Source organism: Phaethon aethereus, assembly GCF_964289735.1.
Source record: "Phaethon aethereus genome assembly, chromosome: 12".
Lineage (NCBI taxonomy): Eukaryota > Metazoa > Chordata > Aves > Phaethontiformes > Phaethontidae > Phaethon > Phaethon aethereus.
The window spans coordinates 3,061,384-3,085,939 of record NC_138588.1 but is presented as its reverse complement, the minus strand read 5'-3'; the positions used below and the strand labels follow the sequence as shown (position 1 = coordinate 3,085,939).

General features: G+C 44.3%; 1 protein-coding gene across 1 annotated transcript; it reads right to left on the bottom strand.

Annotated features, from left to right (window-relative positions):
• Positions 1 to 274: 274 nt before the first annotated feature.
• Positions 275 to 23,085, bottom strand: DPP8 (dipeptidyl peptidase 8; the record flags this gene model as incomplete). Its single annotated transcript, XM_082005198.1, has 19 exons — positions 22,824 to 23,085; positions 21,120 to 21,232; positions 19,991 to 20,164; positions 18,880 to 19,048; positions 17,524 to 17,634; positions 17,020 to 17,148; positions 14,961 to 15,022; positions 13,798 to 13,898; positions 12,486 to 12,663; positions 10,996 to 11,155; positions 9,421 to 9,500; positions 7,760 to 7,912; positions 6,979 to 7,114; positions 6,034 to 6,179; positions 5,008 to 5,154; positions 4,071 to 4,223; positions 1,841 to 1,983; positions 1,005 to 1,116; positions 275 to 397 (listed from the first exon to the last, which is right to left on the bottom strand). Exons 1-19 carry the CDS (start codon positions 23,080 to 23,082, stop codon positions 275 to 277), a joined length of 2,649 nt encoding a protein of 882 aa, XP_081861324.1. The 5' UTR covers positions 23,083 to 23,085.
• Between the last annotated feature and the right edge of the window lie 1,471 nt (positions 23,086 to 24,556).

Sequence of the window (24,556 nt, the reverse complement as noted above, 5' to 3'; positions counted from 1 at the left end):
TCCCCCAAGAGAACACCCATGGTACTGCATTATACCACAGACATTTGATTTTATTTACATCTTAAGCTTTAAAGTGATTAGGTCACCGTGCTTTAATTTCCTGTATGGCACCAAATTTACTTCTAAAAAAGTGTCCGTGTGTGTGTGTGTGTGTGTGCATGTGTGTGTACATGTGGCAGGCACCAAAATGCAACGTTCCATCCTATTTTCTCTAGTTTCCTACACCTCCTTGTTCGGTAAAGCAGCCAGCGGAGCAGAGTTCTGCAGAGGTCAGTTACATTGCCTTCAGGGCAGCAACACGAGAGCCCAGATTCTCTTGCAGGTAATAGAGGAGATGGAGTTCATAGTGCTCTCCCGACTCAGGTACCCTTATACTGTGTCTCTCCTGAGGGTAGATCTAAAATATAAAATAAAGTCATGAGTATCCACAAGAGTTGGGGGCACCAATATTTAAATCAGTCCCCAGAACCACATTCAAAATGTTCATTTAATCTCCCTGCATTAACTTTGTTTGCACTTGAGCTAATACACCCCATGCTCCATTGCCTGAACCCAGAGACAACGCACTGCACCCTCTAATCCAGCGACTGCTGTGCTGGAGGCGATCAGCCTGGCTGAACAGAGGCAGATCCTGTCCAGAGCCATCATGTAAATCAGCATGCTCCCAGTTCTGCAGCATGGTGTGGGGTACCCAGGCTACATGCACACAGAACCAGCAGGATTTAATTAAACATATAACCCCATTCCACACTGAACGAACACTGCTGTACTGCCTCCAAACTGCAAATCTCCTTGGGAGCAGCCTTAACTGCTCTTAACTGCTCATTTGCCCAGTATTTTTTTTGTTTATTCATAAAATCTTCCTTTTAAGAAAATGTTAGGCTCAAATACTACAGTTTTATCCTAGAATTCCAAGCTGCCCAGCACAGCCATGTTACAAGTTCCAATTTTGGACTCCTCAGTCAGACAGACACCTTACTTTTACATCCTGGTTCTGGCCTTACCTGTAAGTCATACGGTTTCCCAGCTCTCACTAAAAAGCTGAGCAAAATACTAGTGTGTGCAAAGTGAACATTCTCATCCAAGAATCCGTGTAGCAGCAGCAAACGGTTTGGTCTGAGAAAAGCAAGAGACAAACATTTCTAGACAGCATCCCAGAACCTGCCAGTCATTTCACAGTCCACGCACTTTCCTTCAAAAACACTCAACAGAAAAAAATATATTTGCATTGAAGACAGTGATTTCACTATTGTAAATTGCTCTGGATGGATATCTCTCCTAAACCTGCTCTTTTCTCCTCTAAAAGTTTTTCCTGCATATGCACATCATGGTCGACCATTTATCTGGGTATCTTCTTTATTCTCAGAAGCATTTCCTAGCTTGGATAATACAACGGCTTAACATTTGCTCAGAATCACTGCTGATTTTGCTCTTTGGCAAAAAAGTCCATGGTCTCAGCCTGCTCTGTAGACAACTCGGTGCTGGTACAGCCTTAGAGCATGCAGAAAGCATCCTGATCAACTAATTTTTGTCTAGCTTAATATGGCTCTAAAGTGCTAATAATATAATTGAAGATGTTTGTCATCTCTTTAGACAGAAAAGATAGTCTTTACTTACAGCTAAGATAAAAGGGATTACATGGAATGACCTGTAATTAGTGTGTTCATTCAAGTCTATTTATTAGTGTGGGGCTTGGGAGGGTTTTTTTTTAATTATTATTTAATACTAGCATTTGTGATTCCAGGATTCAATTGCCACGAACAAGGAGATAAAAATGTGTCCATGGGGCTTGAATTTCCTGGTAGGAAAAGTCGAAGGCAAGAACCAGAACCAAACTTACTCAGAAGGAAACTTGTCAGCTTGCATGGCCACCGAACCTAGGTAATACCCCTGCTCGTTGTGATCTGGGTGGCCCATGTAACGCTCTGTGTAACCAGTGTCATAGAAAGTCCACAACGTGACGGGTGCTCCGGCAATAGCAACCTGCAAGTACAACAGGGCTCTCAGCATGGTGAGGGGAATGACAACACCTGACCCCCTGATCTGGGGATGTCCCTCCCTCCCACAGCTCCATCCCAGTGTGACTATCATTGTCCAAAGGACACTGATAAGTTTACAATCCACAGCCTGCAGTGGAAAAAGAAAAGCAATCCTCACTTTCCCTCCCACAATTCATACATATCAGCACAGTTCAGCTATGACCTACATGTACTGAAAACCAGGCAGCTGCTGAAAACAAGGAAGATCCTACAGACAAATCGGAAGGAACACTAAACATATCACCTGCAAGGCCTGCTGAGGGAAGTGGATTTTGTCCAAAAGGCAGTGTGCTCTGCTTTCAGGTTGCAAAACCTTTGTTCATTTGAATGTCTGACAGAAACTGGGATCGATAGCTCCCAAGGACTCAGCAAACTACCTTGCATAGCTACCATCAGCTTGCAGAGAAGCTTGTGAAAAAAAGACCAGTAAGAAAAAAAAACTGCCAAAAACCCCTTTGCAAGGCAGGTAAAAATAAAACAATCTTTAAGGACTTGAGACAAGTAATTATTAAACCTCCCAGGAATATTTAGGTTGGACTTAAGACAAAGCAAGAGCAGCCACAAAGAACAAAACACATCCCAAGAGCAATATCCAGCTCTTACCACATCTCCAACTCTGAGACTTTCCCAAGAGTCATTTACTACAGCAGTCTAAAGTCATGTAATCACAAGAACCTCTTTTCAGTACCTCTCCCCATGCCCAGGTTGCCCTCCTGGCTGCTTCAGAACACACTGCTATAAAGCAGCATGGGCAATGTGATCTGGGAATAGATCAGTCTGCAGAGAAACTATTCTCTCAGGGCAGGAAAGAAGGGAGGAGGAAGAGAACAAGGTATTGTTTTTCGGCAGGATCATTTCTCTTGGTTGGTTCACAGCACAAAGAGCTCGGCTGACACAAAGCGGGCAACAGCTGAGACTATACAAAGGTACCTTCAGCATAGGTGACCTGAGGTGGTATAGCTATACCAGCACAGTTAAGTTCTTACAAGCTCAACAGTCCAACAGTTTACAGCTCTCTTACACAGTTCCAGAGAGGGAATATCCTTCTGTGCTCAGGTGAACAGTTGTTCCTCCTCACCCCAGCTCACGAGCAGAGCCTCTCAGATATTCCAGTAAAACTGGCCTACCTGAACAGCCCCACACTCCTCTTACGTGCCAGGCTTCTTGGATGGCAAGCGTGTTCTGCCCAAAAGCACCCTGCTTGCGTTAATGCAGGAAGCCTCACGGACAACACCGCACCTTCACATCAGGTCAAGATTATGTCTGGCTCATTCGGAGCTGAGGAAAGCAAGCACAGTGATGGTGCAGTCACACCACGCTCTTTGGGGTGGTTACACTCAAAGAACACCACATTCTCCTGGTGAGAAAAGCTGCAAATTTGTGTGGAGAGGTGGGAAAGCACAGCACTGAATTGCACAAATGCAATTTTGTGATTTGTGGTATCTCTGTTAGTATTAATTATTTGGGCTGTACTGGTATCACTGTCTCTGAAATGCTGAGTCTCACAGCTGCACCAGTACAGACTTAATGTGAATACCAGTACCAGACACCCCGCAGAGCCTAACAGTGACAACAGGCTTACAGAGGAAGAGCATCTCATCCCCATGCTTTACACAGAAACACAAGTGGAGGGAACTGAGGAGACAACCCAAGGTCACACAATAACTTGTAACTGCTCTTGCAATACTCATTGATTGCTGGTTTTAAAAGGTACTGTGGCTTGTTAGCAGACACTAGCTTTAAAGAGTCAATAGATTTTCAGAGCTGTTGTCTGTGAAGTATCAAAAAAATAACCAAAGACTGCAAGCCTAGTTAAAAATACCATGGAAGAAATGTTTGGAGAGAAATTGCTCTTCTAGCAAAGTCACCCAAACAGAAGAGTCTCGAAGAAAACAGCAAGAACAATGTGTCCTCACTTGCCTAGAGCAAGCTCAAAAGTCTTTGTGCTGTGAACACCCATAGGAGGTTACATGATTTAAGGGAAAAATTCTATCTACGCCACCAGAATAAGTACTCAATGTATGAACATACCCTGAAGATATCTGACCTCTGCATTAAAGCCATAAGAGAGAGGTAGCCTCCATAGGACCAGCCATGAATGCCAACACGATCCAAATCAATGAAGTCATACTGCGACGCTAAATACTGCAGCCCTTCCACTTGGTCATCAATTTCTATTTGTCCCTGGGAGGGGAAAAAACCCGTATGTTTTGTTAGTTCCAGACAAAAATTACATTCTCAAGATTTTCAAAGGTAACCACCCCTTCAGACCTTTGCTGCTTCTGTTTGTGCAGCACCCAACCAGACACCAGCACTCCACTGTGCTGGGCATGTTACAGAAAGATGACCCCTTTCCCCCATAAGACAATAAATAAATGCTAACCCACTTCTGAATTATCCTCTTCTCCCTCTGTCTCCTTGCTTGGGGACAAGTCAAATTTTTCAGTGGTTTCGCTTTTTGCAGCCTTACTTTTGTAACAGCATTCTAGCTCTGTACATGAAAATGCCATGCCCAACGCACAGAGAGCTACACTGCAAAGCCAGCAGAGCCTGGCACAGGCCCTCCCTGCCTGTACACATGGCCAAACACACTCACCCTCTCCAGCCTGGGAGAGGAACTCCCCTAAATTGTAGCCCACGCTGTGAATGAAACTATCCTGCTTCATGTGAGCAGCAAAGCATATCTGGTGGAAGTCAGAGACCCCCTTATGAACCACCTTGCGTTATGCCTGCCAAGCTGGAGTTGTTTCGCAACCTCAAACCCTGACATATCTTTCCCACATTAGGCATCTTTCCTCCCTCAAATCCACACTGCTCAACTATATGAGGTTCCTCTCCCCAAACCTAGGCAGCCTCACACAGGCAATGCTGGGCATCTGTGCCGAATCAGTGCTTCACCTCAGATAACACCGGGACTCAAACCTGTCTCTGGCTGAAAACAAAGAGCCAGACTCAGAGCTCCACTTACCATTTTGTATTTAAAGGCTCCTTCAAACTTCAGCCCTCGGTGGCAGGACCCCCTGTTGTCAATGACAACAACAACGTAGCCTAAAGAGGCCAAAGTGTTCAAACGGAAATACTTGATTCCTTTAAACCGATTGTTCACTAGCTGTACCTGGAATAGAAGAGCAGCAATGACATAACCACATACATACTGGAATCCAGAGGTCACCTCTTAATCCAGTTTCAGATTGTATTTATATTTACGTTCCTTTAAATGTTCTATATATTCTTATAATGTAAAGTATTGAAGATCCCTACTCACTGCTGCAGGATTCCCTCTCCCTGCTTGTGGTCTGCTACAAAACAAACTCTCTTCCCCCAGTAACAAGCCATTCTGTGTCACAGATACGAAGAGCTGAACTGAGCTCCACTGCAGCACCAAGGGGCATAGAGCAAGAGGGGCAGCTGCTGACAGCACAGCCCAACCCTGAGCCTGCAGCTCTGCTCTTCACTCTCTCTGTTCTTTCCCAGGAGAAAAATCTTCCTCGTCACCAAGTCTCACTTCAGCTGCCTTGGACCACAGCAGGGCACAAGAGAATTGGGGGAACCAAAGCAGGGCTAAGAGCCTCACCTTCTCCTATTCATCAGTGGGAGAAGGATGGCTGGGAAGCAAGCTCTCCTAAGCACACACTGGTAACGGTCAGTGCTAACACAGAATTCCCCTCACATACACATGGGGGAAGTGGAAACAAAGAACAGGAGCCCCTACAGAGAAGGAGGGGGTAGAACAGGGAACAGGGACTATCTGCATTCCCCTTTCTCCCAGTTCCAGCTCTGCTAATCCATACCTGTTCTCAGACAAGTGGCAGTGCCTTCGTCTATGACCTGGAAATCATGACTGCTTACAGCATTTTCAGCCAACCAGCCAGTCACCAAACAGGCAAAATGCTGCACGCTACCCTCAGCACAGAGCAGGAACTGTTCCATGCAGAAGAGCAGTGGAGTGACCCAGGCCAGCCTGCCCCACAGCTCACCAACATGCTGCACTCACCTGAGGCCCTCCATAGATGAAGAGCACAGTGGGGTACTTCTTTCCAGGTTGCAGATTGTGAGGTTTGTACATCATCCCATAAAGTGTAAACCCTGTGGAGCTCTCGAAGGAGAACACTTCTGGGGGAATGTAATCAGGAAGAGGGCCTGCCACAGGAGGGAACAGAAAGTCTACTTTAACAGGGAATGGACTAATAACACAGCTCTGCTCCAGCCCTACCCTATCGCCAATCTCCCTGCAATCCCAACAGAGCTCTCCCATGCTTTCCAGTGGATGTGGCTGGGACCAGTCAGAGGCTGGGAATGCCTCAGCCCTAGGGGAGCTTTCTCAGTCCTATCAAGTTCCTGTCCCTGCTCTCCTCTGAACAGTAGTAACTTCTCCTCTGACATAGCCATTACAGGTATCCCATCCCTTCCTAAGCCCACTTAGGACTCACTGCATTAATACACAGAAAGCATAGGATGTAGAGTACACCTTGGGGAAGGAGTGATGAAAGGGAAGAGAAACAAAATGGGAAAATTAAAGTCCAAGAGCTGTTTCACAAAGACATGAGCAGGAAGCAGCGCTCAACTATTTAAGGAGTGTATGCCCCTCCCCAGAGGCCCAGAAGCATTATATATATATATGCTCATTAGCAGGCATGTAGCACAGAGTAAATGACTGCACTTAAACCCCTCTGCTGATGCTCACACGGGCTTTCTACAGTTTCTACTGGCTTTGGCAGCAGCAAATTAGTAACTTCCACTCTAAATTCCTTCATGGCCAGTTTATACCCATTGCTGAGCTGAAGATGCCACTCAGGTACTTCTAAGAACTCACACATGCATGAGTTTCAGAGTCAAGTCTAGTCACCCACCACAGCAAATCTCAAGCAGGCATATTCTGGGATATCTTTCATTCTGTGATTCTGGTTGTTCTTTTCCAATTCCTTATCCATGTCATTACCTGCTGAATCTAAAATGGTAGCCCAGATTTCCTTTGTCCTATGAGCTGCATCATCTTCAGGTCCAGTCAGCCGGTAAAGTGACACACAGTGCGGGTTCTTCTGATTACTGTACTTGCTGATGAACATGTCACAATCCTAGGGAGAAAAAGAACATTATCTTGAACTCCTCAGTGCAGAGGCACAAGCAGAAGTCATTGCTTTTTTCTGCATTTAGATCTTTCAGAAGATGCTTATGCAACAAATTAAACCAGGAAGTCTGGGCTCTTTTGATAACAGCAGATAGGCTCTGAGAAGCTACAGTCCTTAGCAAGGCTCAAATATTAACACTCCAAAGCCAAATATACACCTGCAAAACCAACAGTGGCATGAGGACGTTGTCCCACATCATCTTCTGGGTAAAGCATTCCCAACCGAATGGGCTACTGCCCCAGATGCCTGGAACCCCACCCAAGACTGCCACAGGCTCATCTCCTCTGGTGACTGCTCTCTAGTCTACTTCAGGTGAAAAGAGCCAGGCTCAAACAGTTTCAAACAATTCATCCCGGCTCCTTTTGCCTGAGGTGAGCTGAAGAGCAACTCAACTGGGAGGTCAAATCTGGTTTCCAGAGTGGGTTTACATACTCACTGTACAACATACAGGAGCACCCAACACAGTGTAAAATCTACTTTTGTTATATTCAAATACAGCCTTGTCTGCTGATTGATGAATCATTGATGCATCCCTGCTACAGCATACCCAGCCAGCCCCACCTATACGTGGCCTCACAGGCAAACAGGTACCTGGCTGACACAGCAGGCGTGAGAGTAACCACGTTCTGTCAGCCGCTTTACTTCTCCAGGATTCTTGTAGTTAACAACATACAAGTGATGCTCTAAAGGCGAGTCTTTTGTGCCTTGAAAGTACATCAGTTTTTTGGCTTCATCCACATAGATCTGTCAAAACCAAAACATGTCCCTCAGTATTGTTTCTTGCCAAAACAATACCCAGTTCTACCGCTTCCAAGTCTCCCCCACCACCTCACTTCCATAAAGCTGAGTTATAGCCCAACAATCTGCAAGGAATAAGCCACATGACTGTTCTTACTGTCCACAACTCTGTCAGTTATGATTTGCACTTCAGACCTTGCTGCTCAGCTCTCTCATGCAGGTCCTTTGTTCTTCCCAGTCTCCCCTATTTTTTGCTATGCTAAATAGAATCACAGAGTAGTTTGGGTTGGAAGGCACCTTTCAAGGTCATCTAGTCCAATGCCCTGCTCAGAGCCCCATCCAACCTGGTCTTGAATGTGACCAGGGATGGGGCATCCACCACCACTCTGGGCAACCTGGGCCAGGGTTTCACCACTCTCATTGTGAAAAATTTCTTCCTTATACCTAGTCTAAGTCTACCCTCTTTTTGTTTAAAACCGTTACTCCTTGCCCTATCACTACAGGCCCTGCTAAAATGTCTGTCCCCATCTTTCTTATAAGCTCCCTTTAAATATTGGCAGGCTGCAATAAGGTCTCCCCGAAGCCTTCTCTTCTCCAGGCCGAACACCCCCAGCTCTCCCAGCCCATCCTCACAGCAGAGCTGTTCCAGCCCTCGGAGCATTGCTGAGGCCTACTCTGGCCCCGCTCCAACAGGTCCATGTCTCTCCTGTGCCGAGGGCTCCAGAGCTGGACGCAGCACTGCAGGTGAGGTCTCACCAGAGCAGAGCAGATGGGCAGAATCCCCTCCCTCACCCTGCTGGCCACGCTGCTTTGGATACAGCCCAGGATACGGCTGGCTTCTGGGCTGCGAGCGCACATTGCTGGCTCATGTCCAGCCTTTCATTCACAAGTACCCCCAAGTCCTGCTCGGAGCTAGAAGAGCAGCAGTTTGGGGAGCACTCCCTCCTTCCTTGTGCAAGCTCACAGGCTACATGGAACATAAACACTGTGTATTCTGGCTAAAAAGAGACAGGGCTAATTTATCAGATTTATCCTGATCCCTCCAACGAGTATCTCTTGATTCCAAGACAGCAGTTGGACACCATCATGACATCTTGCTGCTCGCAGAACATGTGGAATTTCCTCACTGGTGCCTCGCAGTATTTTTGCTTAGTGGGGAAACTCCTACTCCAGAACTTAGTGGGGAAAACTCCTTGCTGACAAGGATGCACACAGGAACATGCAGGAAAAGAAAGCCAACTGATGTTGCCTGTGTTGCTTTCCCACACTGCCAAAATCACCACCTCTGGTCCAGAACAGCATATCGGAGGTAGAGAAGGATGAAAGCACTGTAGACCAAAAAAACCCCACGATACATATGCTCAAACTCAATACCAGCGAGTGGCAAGGTCCATTCTTCTCAGGGAGCTGAGCCTCACTAATGCGACCTGTACTGATTTGTGAGGCCCCAGAGACCATCTCCCTGCAGTGTGTGTTGCTCACAGGATATCTATGCAGCACGAGCAGAGACTTACATTGGAACCATGTCTGCCAAGCACTTCCCATTCTCCACTGGTAATCGCTATCTCCTCTTTGATGGGGCACTTGAAGTCATCTGCAAATAACCAACATACAAATAGAGATTTTACACTTTTACATTTTACAAAACACATGGTCACAGTAATACTTCCTTCCAAGTTTTTTAATTAGACTAAACCCAAGAGCAACCTGCCTTTGCAGAAGACCCACACCTTTGACAGCTCCCCAGGCAAACGTTAGGGCTAGTACTATTTAACATTCTGTGAAATGTATGTTGAAGGATTCACAGGATTCAACCTGAGGCTGGGGCAGCTAGCTTGCTTGCCTTTTTTTTTTTTTTGGATTGTTTTTTAAGTATTTTGTCACTCGCACAGAAATACAGGTTTTATACTGAAAAATGAGTCTGCAAAGGGAACCTCAGGTGTCCAAAAATGAGGAATTTTGCAACAGGGTGGCAGACAACTCTGCTTTTATACAATGATTTAATTTCCCTTAGAATGCGGGAGATTTAGTGAGAAAAACAAGTTGGATGCATTCAGAGAAATCTAATCAATGCAGGGTATAATGGTTATCTGGAAACCTCCCCCCCACACAGTTGCATGAAACTAGGACCTCTAGTAAAACTAGAGGTATTTTTTGTGCATGCAGAGCTCAGTAAGTGCTTTAAACACACACCAAGTAAATTAAGTATCTCAGCATGAAACTGTAAATTAAAGAATACATGTTGTGGAAAACACACTCCGGGAGCTTTGCACACAGCTGTATCATGCATCTGAGCAAGACCAAACTTTGACTGCAGCTCAGAAGCACACAGTCCTTGAATTTTTTTGCTTGAAATGACTCTTCCTGCATTTCCATTTGCAACATATGCCTGTAATTTTCTCCAAATAACATCTCTGTCTATACAGCAATACCATGATTGTTTTTAAGAGCAGAGAGAAATTCTCTGAATAGCTATCATATCATAGGTTTTTCTGCCAAGCACACATGCCCATTTTGAAGGGACCAGTATGTGGGCCCACTCAGACAGGGAGGCCCTCTATGGACCTTTTTACAGTATGTTTAAACCGTACTTTTTGTCAGCCTCTCTCTACCAATCTGCTTGTAAAGGCTGACAGTGACTCTATTGGTATTGGTTTTACTGGCAAAATCAAGTCTTGAACCAATGTGCATCTGTTAAATACATTGGACCCTGCACATGAGAAGTAGCCATGTTATTGCTATAATGATTGACCTCTGGCAAAGTCAGCACACAAATAGGCACAACATTGACAAGGAAAAGCCAGCTAAGTGCATTTCACAGTATCACACGGAGCATGTTTCCCATCTGATTTTTTGAAACTTCTCCTTCTAGTCCATGAGGAAGAATCAAGGTTAAAACTATGGCATGCTGAATACAGAATAACCCCTCTACAGTTTCGAGAGGAATGACTGTACAATGAAATGCTTTCCTGGACAACAGCAGGAGCTTCCAATAAGACAGTAATTCCTGCCACCTGGAAGGACATTTATTTCCTCACTAGTTGGCAGCAAATGCCCAATTAAAGCAAAAGAGTAATTTTTTCACTTACTTGGAGCAGGGAGACCTCCACAAGACCGTTTATACTTGCTCTCCTTCAAAACTGAAATGATTTTGTATAGGTGCCGGAATCCTGTTTTACATTCAGAGGCAAAAATGAACTCTATTTCGTCTTCATGGCTTTGAGGGAAAACATGGAAGATATCATGGATCTGTGGAGACAGAGCAGTGGATTACGGTTATCAGCAGGACTGTGGCTCTGAAGTCACGCAGAATAAATTCTTCTTACTGCTCAACACAGACAACACAGTTCACACTAGCAGGGTGCAGCACTGTCCCTTACCGGGAAGAACCAGTTATGCTTATGAGCCAGAGGGTGTCTGCAGAGAGTGGCCACATATGCTGCACAGCTCCAGGCTTTTTGCTAGTCTAACTCTAACTTCTGGCCACCAAGCTAGTTAAGTAAGTTTTTCTGCACATGCCTTTCTAGCTTAGATACAGAAGTGGGTCTAGCTCTGCACACAGCACATGAGAGCCACCCAGAGAAGCCAGAGTTCAGTGGTCTCCTCTGTCCAGTGCTGTCTAGAAGCCCACAAGTGAAGGGTTATTTAAAGAAAGATGAGCTGACATCATCTTTCCACTCATGAAGATGCCAACTCTTGCTTCAAGGGACAATCTTTGGAGGGACTCGGGAGCAGTTATCTGTACAGTGTGAGCTGCCAGTCAAAAACCACTCCAGCCAGTAAAAATAATGGAGAAAGGACAACTCACTGCACCACCCTGAAACCATGCATGTTATTACTAAGGATTAAACATGGTATCATAGAAAGCACTTGCTGTATAGAGATCATTCACTGCAAGGCTTTGTGCAAATGCTCTCTGCTGAAAAATCCAACTACCTGTCAGTGATTGACGTTCCTGGGCCTTCCTGCACCCTGGCACACCTCCAATGGGATGTCATTTTAGAGACATCACTCTTTATCTGCAGAATTGTGAACAGCACTCATTTTCACAGCATCAGCCTAGCAGACCGATGTCCAGTCTCACAACACAGGTCCTAGGGCACACCTCCGAGAACATTACACACAGATCTATTTCACCAGGCCATGTGTAGTTAAGGAGGGCTTTTAGTGCCTGTCAGCAGACTCTCAGGACTTGTTCACCCAACATCACCTAGATACATCTTTGTTGGCTGAAGAATACTTTACCTGCTGGCACTGCTGTTGGTGAACAACTGGCACCAAGAAGCCAGAGGGAGTCAGTGGGTAACACTGCAGCAAGGAGCTGCCCTGGGAAGCCAGAGCCCTGGGATCTGCTCCTAGCTCTGTCTGACCACTGCGCAGCCTCAAGCAAAGCGGCTCTGCTTTCACATCCCAAATCTCTCTGTTCTCTACATACTGTGCAGGAAGCACAGAATATGCACAGAACTTGTACCATGGGAAAATTCTCCTAGGCATCACAGGGACATCAACGTTGCTCAAATGCTACAAATAGGGTCTTGAACAACAACCTGTCAGAGAAGGCTGAAATTCAAATTCTTACATTTATCCAGATGTCTGTTGTTTCTTCATAAATAATGAAAGGTGTAACAGAATCTGGTACAGCATCGATAAGTTTCTGTCTTTCCATTGCATCATCTTCTGTGGGGATGAATAATGCAGGAGGGATCAAGACTATCTGAAGTCGAGTTTGGGAGCGATCCAGTAAGATGGACCAGATGCTGTTGAGGAGACAGATATTAGAAAAAATAAAATGCAGCTATGAGTATTAGACAGGTCTGAAAATCTCAACAGACACTCATTAGCACTAGGCATTTTGAGAGAGTCAAGAATGTTCCATTTCAGATTAAGCACAAAGCCACATGTAAAATTTCACCCACATTAACAAATCTGTTCCACAACGCAAGAATTTATTTCACTTCATGTCAATATTGCATAAGCACTGCCGGTTCAAAAGTTTAATTAATTCTATTCTCCCAGATTTGAATTGTGCTTTAGGGGAGAAAGAGAAAAGGAAACAAAAAAGGGAGAAAAATTTCACCTGAAATTTCAGGATACTTGTGAAAATACTAGTGTTTTAAATCTATACCTGGCAGAGAATAATACTGGCACCTGAATGGACTGGCAGCAGACCCTGTCATACTTCTGATGACTTTACATGTAGCTCTAACAATAATGCCGCAAAAAGCAAGATAATGGAGCAAATGTGTCCCTGCATTTATTCCACATTTGGAGGGGGAAAAAAAAGTAAATTAAAAAGGTGAAAGCCATCTTTAGATTAAAGAACTGGAGAAGTGCAATTCTGGAGAAGCGCAATTCTGGAGAAGCTTCTGGTGAGTTAGAAACACTGTACTACATCATCTACAGGATTAAAAATGACATGCAAATGTAAGTAGCACTTACAGCAGGTTTTCTGATCATTAAGTCTGGTCAGCAAGGATGGTCCAGTGGTTAGGGTGCTAGCCTAGGGCCTGGGGGACCTGGGCTCATTTCTCTCCTCAGCCACAGACTTCCTGTGTGACCATGGCAAGTCACTTAGCCTCTCTGGGCTTCAGTTCCCCATCTGTAAAATGGGGATAATAGCACTGCACTCTCTCTCACAGGGATGCTGAGAGGACACAAACATCAAAGGCTGTCAGTGCCCAATACGAAAGCAGTAGGGCCAGGTACCAGCGAAAGAGACAAGGAGGACTCTGTTTTGGTTTTTTGAAAAATCGTCCCCTTTGCACAAGCAAATTCACAGAAATGTAAAAATTAAAGCAGGCTTAAGCTTGACGAAGACAGAGACCACTACATTCTGCTTCTAACTGTGTTGTTCCAAACCCTCTAAGCAGAGACAGGATTAACATACGCACTATTTTCCTTCTGGCGTCCACCCAGCTCTAGCAATGTACTCTACTCCTTCAAAGAGGATCTCGAACGGCTGAACTAGCTCTTTATCCACAACATCTGCAATCTGTTGACAAAGCAGCAATTCAGTGACACTGAGATGAACCCCCACAACCAGTTTTCATGCACGATGAGAGTCAACACAGAAGACGACTTCTGTGCAGCTCACGCAATTTAGATTGTTCAGTCTCTGCAACACAGGGGATTCAACCCTATCTGTAGCCAGACACCAGCATAATAGGAGAGCTGCACACTACCAGCACAGCCAGGGCCGGGACTTGAGAAATCTGCATGCTGCTCACAAATAAGTCACTCACAAAGTCGTCACTCACCTTGGACAAGTCACTTGAACACTCAGTTCCCCCATGTAAAGGGGAGGCAACGTGTACCGAGCTATTCTGTAAGGTTTTTTCATCGGTAGATGTTGAACATCCTGCATGACATCCAGTTATCAGTGCGGTCCTAATTCACGATATGCAGTCCTGCACTCTGTCCCTGCTGGGACTGTGAACAAGTCACAGTGGTACCCAAACGGTTCTGATTGCTCTCCCTGCCTTTGCTGGCTGACATCAGCATCGCTATCCCAGCAGGTGACTGCTGATGCCCGAAGTAGCTCAAGAGTAGAGAGAATCCAAATAATGTTTGGCTGTTACTGTATCTGCTTGGTAAGATTAATTTCCCAACTGTCAGAAGGTCTTGGACTTGGCTATGGAAATTTCTGCATCTGTTAACAAAATCCCAGGGCGAAAGCAAAGTTCATCTCTTTCCATATGTTCATGCTTTTGTAAGGTGATATATTCTCTCTGCAATCAAATTTTCCAAATATCTGCAGCCAATCAAGAGATCTGTCACATAAGAAGGTCTAACCATCCAAACCTGAAATATTCTGCTCTGCAGCTGAGTTCATAAACCAGCGGCAGGGAAGGAAAGCACAGCCTTGAGAAATACTGCTGCACACACAGACACCAAGTATCTGCATAGGAATGAGCCAAGTGCACTGCCTCCAGAGAAGCCATTAAGCTATCACAACCAAGAAAATTTATTTGTACTGAACTGGAAAATGAATTTTACCAAAAAAGAATCACAGAAATTGTATTTATTTGGAAAACAAGCAGAACATAGAACTTACCCTGCCTTCTGCATTGATTGTCACTTCAGATATCTTGAAAGTGACCTTTGGATTTGCTGTACCTATAAAAACAGATGTTAGCAGTCAGTCACCACTTGTTTGCTTCCAAAAGGGCAGACTTGAACTGTGGATTATTATGGTGTTATTCATACAGAACTGGAAAAGGCAAACAGCGGAATGTTCTTTGATTAAATAGCCTACTTGCATGTGTGAGAGACAGCACAGAACCAGGCAAGGAAAAAAGAAACTGCAAACATGAGGCAGATTCAGTGGATGTCATCCTGCAAACAGATCTGATCAAGGGCCATGCTACAGTCACAGTCAGTCATCTTTCTCACAGTCAAAGGATGCACATACTAGTTGGAAGTAAATGCTCAGGAGGGATCAGGATAGCAAAGCAAGCTTTGGTTTACTGTTTGGCTGTTATTCTCAAGGTGGTACATAGAAATGTACCAGTGCTAAAAAGCATCTGCGAAAATTAAAGACTTAAAAACCTATTGCCATGACTAGTGCAGTTAAGATAATAAAGCTACCTATTTGTGTTGAACAATGAAAATCTAAAGTTAACTCTTTACACAAAGCAGCAACTCATCCTGCTGTACAGCACCTGCAGTGCTAAATGCTGGGGTCTGCTCCACAGCAAGAAAAGAGGGACTATAAAGAATAAAGCTACTGCCAGTTGATCACAGGAAACCACATGTGGCAAATTCTATGTATTCTGAGTATTCTCAACGCTGCTGTGAAGTACTCGCACTTCATCAACCTGGTTTATACACAAAAAATGATACACTGAGGTAAAATGACTTGCCTTGGGCCACAGTGTTGGTTTATTTAAGTACTTATCTTCTCTCCCAGAAGAATTTTCTCCACTACCTCAAGCTTTGCCCTCATAACAACACACAGAAAATGGCTATTGCCCTTGTAGCTCAGACTGGAAACTAAGGCCCAGAGATTAAAACCTATTTTGTTTGGGTTTTTTAAGGGATTTAGGCTTTGGTTGTCGCATTTTCCTAAACTGCTGAAACTTAGAATTGAACAAAGCTGTGACAAAATACCCTCAGAAATCTGGGTGTACACAAGCACCGAAAAAACACAAGGAGTCATCTCTCGCTTCCCAGGCTTCCCTGAGTCTTTCTTCTTCCTTGAAACAAGCAGTAAATCAGGATCATAAGCAGAAAAATTTTCCCAGTGGAGCAGGGAATCTGCAAGATCTGCATGAATTCTGAAGCCTGGGAAGGTCAGCCAAACAGAAGATATTTCTCCAAAAAATGGAAGATTTCAGGAGCGAGAAAAGAGAATGAACCACTGTTACCTGTGAGCAAGATGCTCTGCTGTAACAGCAGGGAAATCTCAGAAGAACAAGGGTCAGACTGTCCAAATTTGCCCTGTACACCTGACACATACCAGTGAATCAGCCCCCAGCAGGTCTGCATAAGTCCTGCTTCTCATGGCAGTCCACTTAATATGCTTCAAGCCTGCCCTCACTCCTTTACTGCTGAAGCCGCCAGATCATTTACTGTTTGAAAACATGACAACAGGGTTTTTTCTGGTAGGCTGTAAGCATGCCGAGCTTGTTGTTCAAAGTCCAAGAGCAATCATGGAGACCAGAGTCCTTCAGAACTTCAACTGCCTGGGCGCTGCCAGCAGATAAACAGAAACTCTCCCGAAAAAAACAAAGAGCCATAATTCTGCAGCTATTCCCTCAGATACACAGGACTGTAATGAGAGTCAACTCCTCAACAACTCGTATCTGCCAGAATCTGAGACAGCAGCTCCAAGAGAGTGACAGATAGGGTTTCCACCAACTCCTGAGATACCCAGACTCAGAGCTCTTAGTAACCACATGGCTGGAATTATCAGCACAGTCACCAGTAACTAATCTAATCTCCACAGCAGCAGTTTCCCCAAACACATTTCCATCACCTGGACACCAATTCAAAGACTACTCAACACCCCTCCAACCACCCCCTGCTCTAGGCTAGGGGAGTCACTGCTGTCAGGCACATGGAATAAAATATGTGTCTCCCAGAAACAGAGATGTAAGGTCTTAGGGTCTCACCAGTTTTGGGGTACCGGAAGGAATCCGTTCTCCTTGTCTCCAGCATGGGCGATGTGACATGAATAATTTCCACCTCTGACTCATCATTTTCTTCATAAAGAATTCTAAGAACTTTACCCCCATTCAGTGCTGTAAATGAATTAACATTTCCTGGTCAGAACAGCTCTCATTATCAGTTACTGCAGGCATCAATATTCTCTCAGGAGCACAAGCAGGTTGGAAGAATGAAGAAAAATCCATCAAAGTCTGTGATTCACGTTTCATTAAGCAAAACACCGAGACTTGTACAACTCCTACCACTGTTGTGAGAAGGAAAGTCTCTTCCCCCAGTAACATGTGCTCACAAGGCCACTGTAACAAGCCCACCGCTGCAGACAGTTTGAGTACAAGGTTCCTATCTTGCATAAAGACAAGTAACAGAAAAAAAAAAAACTCTGCACTGGACAGCACAGAAGGGGGGCCACTGCTTATGCCTGTCAGACACACTGGATCCACCACACTTACTTGGCTGTGCCTTTGGACTCCACCAGTACCCAGTGTATCTGTCAAACTCTTCCTGCAGCACGAAAGTAGCCACGCCAGCAGATTTTGGATCCTCCTCAACGTTGGGCAGTTCTAAAAAAAAACAGACACAAAAAAATTAGTTCCTGGTGTACTGCAGAATCAAACCAGTTCTGCATTATCCCAAACATGACCCACGTTCACCCCTCGTGAACAATTACACGACAATAAACCCAACTTCTCAGCATATTTGTTTTCTGCTTCTACCCTGCTCTGTTGATTTATTTAGGGAGGATCTAATCCTCTCTGACATGGCAGCTTCTTTTAGGAAAGGAAAGCCATCCTCCCTTCTTACACCTACCCAGTTAGCCTCTCAATTTTCTATGTACTAGGCGAAGAAAGAAAATGTTCTCTCTACCAGAGATCAGTGAATTGGAACCACAACTTTTAAGAAAATCAAAGGAAAAAAACCAAAAAACCAAACCTTTCTGAACAACTGAAACTGAAAATATCAACATCTAGAAAAATGAAAGCATCAGTATTTCATTCACTGTACAAACCAGGAGTAACAGACTTACATAACATCTCAACATGATGACATATCCATAGGGCTTCAATATTTTTCCTGTTACCCTGGAGGTAACTTAGCAGCGCTCCATAAATAATTATCATCTGAGAAGGAGTCATTGCTACAGTTTATTTTTAACATACTTACATAATATTTTAATATTTAACAATTAAATAAGCTAAAGCATTATTTTAAAGTGTCAGAAATTTTAATTTGACTAAAAGTTAAATTATATAGTTTGAATACAAAGTATGATTTAAATACAAACCACAATCAATTCTTAGAAAGTGTTTTATCCACAATTTCCCATTTTCCTTCCTCCAGGACACATGTCTAAAACGGTGCTGGAGAGCGCAAGAAGTGAGGACTTAAATTACAGAGTAAGAGGGCCAGCAGAAGCCACAGTGCTATTCAGAAACTGCCTATATTGTTTCTAAAAGGCCTGCAGCCTGATTTCACTGACACAAACTTTCCTCTAGCTCTATCCCACCCACAGCACTCTCATGCAAAAAAAACCTGTTCCAGGAAAAAGGAATGTGCTGTGTTTCAGGAAGAGAGTCCTTCCACATGTATTCAACAAATAACTCACTTTGCCAGATTCCACAGTGCAGGGAGAAGAATCATCCCACAATATTTGCACTAGAAGAAACACGTAAAATGTGACAAACAAGGTGGAATAAACAGTGTCCATTCCCCCAGGTTTCAGAAGAACGCCTAGTGCCATTGCTTAATTCAGTCTAGCAAGAACAAGTGCAGAGGAGATGCAGAGATTTTAATTTAGGATACATTACCATTGTGCACAAATGTTAGCCTCCTTTCTTCTCTGGTTTCTATATTGGATATCCAGATGTCATTGCTATGGATAAATGCAATCCAATTTGGATCAGCTGGACAAAGCTTAGGATCCATCCGGATATTTGGACAACTGGTCTCTACCAGAATGGGTCTTAAAGGCTGTTGCTGTTTGAAAGAAAAAAAAGCACAGTAAACAATGATAACACATGGACATTTAAGGAAACTAAACTGGATTATCAGAAGGTCCCTAAGACCACAGTAGTGTGGACACTGACTTCAAATACACAGGTTTACAACAGAGAAATCTATCAATTTTAAACACAGAAAAATACTACGCCGATATTTTATAGGGAAAGTTGTGCTTCTACCATTGTTGCACAGATCCCACCAGGGCCTCTTTCACCCGTGCTGAGGATTAGACACAAATCAGAAGGCAGCTTGCGGAGAGAAGCCTAACACTCTTAAAAACAGCACACTAAAAAAGCTCTGCAGGCACAGGAGGAATCATCCATCATGTTCTGGGCAGAACATACAATCTTGTCCTCCAAAAGCAACTCAGGGTACAGTAAATTCCCCCTGACAACAGGGTTTGACAGACATCAAGCATTTGTTATAATAAGAAGAAATTATTTCAGCTTTGAAGTCCAGCTTCAGCACCAGCAAAGTAAAGGCTTCTTGTTCTGCAAGTTATACAGCCAGATATTGTAACATACACAGCATTGACTGCTGAACAGTAACCTCTAAACCACAGCTTGGGAATAAAAGCTGCCTCTGATGTGATTTCTGACCACATCAAAGAGCACAGAGCATCACAGCCTTTGTGTTGCTTTTTATTGGCATTGCTACTTATGAAAAAATCAACAAAATCTGGTGTCCTGCCTTGCTGCCATGGTTTCTACCATTTCTTGTAAGCCTCCATCTGAGTTTCTACAACCATGGAAATGCATCCCTATGGAGGACTTCTCTACATTTCAAGGGTTGTCAAGGCTACTTGCCATGCTAGTGCAGCATAAATGATGATCATGCTCTGCTTTCGCTCCAGGCCAAAGGAGCTTCTAGCCAGAGGAAAGTAGTACTGCAGAAAACAAGAAAGATGAGTAAACTTACAGTGAATCCATGAGGGCCTCCATCTTTTACGTGATAAATTCCACTCCCAGCCTGAAATAGAAATGTGCCGCTTTCTTGGTGGTAATCATAAGAGGCAATCCCAATGGTGCCAATTCGCTTCCTCTCCCGTAGCAATTCCTCTTCACGAGAGTACATCCCATAATCCAGGATGGCCTGAATACGGGCAGAGAAACACAATCAACACCTCTACTTTGCATGTCTTACTATACTGTCAGAGCGTCTGTGCATGCTAAGCTTCCAGGGCAGACGGCTGTGCAAACACCCTCCTCCTCCAGAATCCTGCTGGCGGCTAGAAGCCAGCTCCTGCTTGTGCCTCTGCCATCAGCACTTGTAGGTACAGGCCACGATTGGATCCTACACAACTGTAAACCTGACAGCCACTGCTCCCATAGCAAGGGCGGCATTATTTCCCATATACATTTCTATAAGAAAGATGAGACTGAAAGTCTGTTATTTCTAGAATGATCAGGAGAGTCTTTGCTAACTTTCGCAAAGATGCACAGTGACTGGTCTGGTGGGAGGAGAGCACAGCATGAATTTTATGTCTGGCTGACAGCCTCAGGAAATAACATGGGAAAACACACACCTAATTCCACATGGGGTTTGTCCCACCTCCTCCAACCTGCCATGCTGCATGGGTGGGACTGGTGCAGGCTTGCTATGTGCAGAGGTGAAAAGGGGACACAAGTCCCAGTGAGCAGGAAAGGGATTCTGTACTCCAGCATGAGTCACAGAGCCACTGACTGATCCTCAGGGCAACTCATCAATTCCTCCTGCAAGACAGTGATTATTGGAGACTACAGGCTCCTTCAGCAATCCCCAGGTTCTCACTGCAGTGAATTTGATGCAAATTAGCACTTGTAATCTCTGCAGGCACAGGAGGAATCATCCAGCACACAGAGTTTTTATGACGCACAAAGGCTGTAACTCCAAACACTGATGAGAAAGCTGTGCTTATTTTTGAGGTGGATGCAGAGTTAGCCAAGTACAAAGAGAATCTTAAAATGTTTAAGACAAACTCCAAATTTTAATGATGGCTTACAGGTGCAACCCCAAAGCCTGTCTACTTGCTACGCTGCCAAGAAGCAAGAAAGAAATCAGGACCCACCGGAAAAAGATCCAAAAGAGGCTTCCAGGAAAGCAACAGGACGGCAGCTTTGTTTATGGTTTTGGGAATTTCAGAGTAGAAGAGCGTGTTCTCCCTGTTCTCCCCAGACATTGCTATTGTAAAAGTGAGAAGGAAAAAAAAAAGTGTATTAGCTTCCTGTTAATAATCCAAACACTCTCAAAGGATACTGAGGAACAGCTTCACAGGCCCTTCCTACCAGTGAAAGTACTGACACTCTCTGCACTGCAGCCTCCCTCTGGGAACACCCTGCTTCACAGAAATGCAAGTCACGGAGAAGGCAGAGAACATGGAAATACACCCAGGCTTACCCCACGCTGCCTGAAGCATATCTGTGTCTTCCTGAAGGCTGGGGTCACTTTCATTCTGTAAGCTTTTAAAATCAGGGAGGGCATTTCTGCTAATTCCCCTGGCTGGAATACAGCATGATGCAGCTTGTGTTTCAAAGATAATGCATCTTTAGGAAGGTTTGAACATCCATTTCCTGCTCCTCTCCCTCAGCACTATTCAGATTTCTGAAAGCTCCTGCCAAGGCACATGGGGATAAGCCCAGAGGGAGGTCAGATGTGCCCCGGGGAAGGCCAGTTCTGACCTATAGCTCAGCATGTGCCACGTAGGAAACCAGAGCTCATCTCAGATGGGGTCAGCCTTAATCCACCTGCAATGTGCTTGAACTCAGCATCATTCAAGGATTATGACCCTCATCCTCTGAAAAGGGGAAAAAGACACAGATGAACAGCTTTCCAACTATGCAACTGCACAGCACATGCAAAGACTCTCAATCACAAATCAGAGCTTAAGCAACTAGTTTGAGCAGCAAGCAATGGAGTTAGAACATGCTTCTGGTTCCTAGGCCTTTGCTCTGGCCATTGCTTCTCCTCTTAACCCAGTTCTTCACGGACTTATGTTCAGCTAGTGCAGCATTTGACAAAAGCATTCCTCTACCATGAGGCCTGCTCCAAAAAGCCACCCAGAAGGTTGCTCACAGTATCATAGGGCCAAAGCACTTCAAGTACATCTGCAATTTAGAAATGCAGATATATCAAGTGAACACTAATTAGTGAAACAATGCAGAAGTGAAGCACTGAAGGCAAGAACAATAAATTACATTAAGTTCTTCATCATCATGACCAAAAGTGTTGAGAAAAAAATTTACTCTTTAAGCTGCCCCCACCCTACACTGCTATTTATTCCCTCCAGAATCCCTGGAAAACCTACTCCATCAGTAGCAGAGGCACAAAATTACATTTACAATCTCTGTTTTGGAAGGAAACTTTGAAAGAGGAAAAGCTGTTACAATTACAATCCACTAGTTGTAATTAAGAGAAAGGAGATCAAACTGACACAGCTTTTGGAGAGGGAATATTGTACCTGCAGTGACAGAAAACAGACTGAACAAACTTAACCCGTCCTCCCAGCTAGGGAGCATGCCCCAAAGGACACTTCACAGTTCTTTTCCAGCTTCAACAGGCCTAATGGGTCTATATAATACCATTTCTGTGGGATATTACATCACAAGTTTTAGTAAGACGTTACAATCATGATCATGACATTCGACCAGCCAATCTGGCCTGAAATCCATTCTGATTTAACTGCCAGAAACATCCAGCTCTCAAGAACAGTCAAACCCAAACAGCCTCTGCAGTGACTGTTTAGTCAAGGCACATGCCGTCACAGCAAGCTTACCCAGATAGTAGATCCTATCAGAATGAGGTCCTTCAGGATCATTTTTCTTCACAAACATGAAGTCATGAGGGGCTTTTGCCATCATGTACCCATGATACTTCCGTGTATCTGTGAGAAGTTTCCGAAGCTGGCTCCAGGAATGCCTCTCAACATAGAAAGGTTCCAGTTTTGGCTGCTCCTCCCTCTGCACCTGCTCCTCACGACCCGCAGTTTCAAAGACTTCAAGGCTCGGCTGTTCAGTTTCCATGGCTGCTGCCATGTTGCATGTTTCTGGAAGAACAGAATAGCAGAGGTTCAGCATTGCCTTCCAGCAGCCCAGCAAACACCCTTCCCAAAACACACCACAGCAAAAGTACTATATGAAAATCACCAATTCATGGAGGAAAAAAACAGCAGAATGAAAAGGACTAGGGAAGAGACTTCTGCTCTGGAAAACAGGCTGACATCACTCAGCCTTTCAAAATGGGACTCAGAACTTCATAGAGCCATACAGATTTACTGTTGTTTGCCTTCGCCACCCACCCACATACCAGTTACTCATTTCAGTTCATGAAGTGGACAAATTCTTCCCTGCTAAGCTCCTACCTGCTTCTTCCTCCCTGTGAACTGCATGAATGTCACCTTGCTGCACTGATAACAGAACAAGGGACAATTAGGACTGTAGCAAGATCTGGGACAACCGCTCAGAAGAAACAACACTAGCAGTTGATTTGGAACCACCAGGCCATACACAATGGGCCTATGCAACCATGTGCCCTTATTCCCATTGTTTTCCTATAATTTCTTGGGTTTGCTTCTGTCTCCTTTCAAACAAAGCTCAGAAGGGTCTAGCAATGATCATCTCTGTTATATCATCCCAGGGATATAATTGTAAATGCTGTATGGATAAGACTCTTCCAAAAGAGTCAGGTGATACTAGAAGAAAAGGGACACAGCAAAAAAAAATTTTCTAAATTGATTTATCTGCAGCATAAGTCTTGTCCTCCCAAACAGATAGTTAATTTAGCTGGTACCTCTTCCTGCAGTCAGCTGTGCTTTACAAAGCAGACCTGAGCTGCAATAAACAGCCCATATGTCTGGCAAGAGGAAACCGAGTCTTCTCCCTGTAAATCCCAGATCTGAGGGCAGCCCCAAAAGGATCCAAGCTATAAACTCCTGCCACATAGTTCATTACTGGAGAAACAAGGGGTAAGGATTGTCAGTCCTTAAAAGGAGAGGTTTTTTCTGTATATAGAATGGAACGGCTGAACAACTGTTCTTCACATTGCTAGGGCAGAGCTTGAGCCTAACCAAAACATTAATACGGATTAAATAAAGCATTTCCATTGAGCAAACTAAAAGTACTAAAGGACCGGTGAATCTCACTTGCGCACCACAGACAGCTATTCGAGGCAGAGATCCCTGATGGACTAGCTCTCCTGCTGCTCTACACAGCGGCTGAGATATCTTGTCACAGATGAGTGAAAAAGAGAGGACCTACACCTTGGACCAAACCCCTTTTAACACAAACTGCTAAAAGCAAAGTGGGGCAACTCTAGATTAAAAGTTTGGTTCTACCTTTGATAATACAAACACAACAAACATGTCTTTCTACAAACCAAAAACATGGTACAAGTTAAACAGCCCTGTAAAACTAGAAGAGTCCAAATGCACACACAGAACAGTGCTCTGCTCAGACAGTGCAAGAAACTGAGGATGAGACTTCAAACATGAATCAGAAAACTCTCATCTAC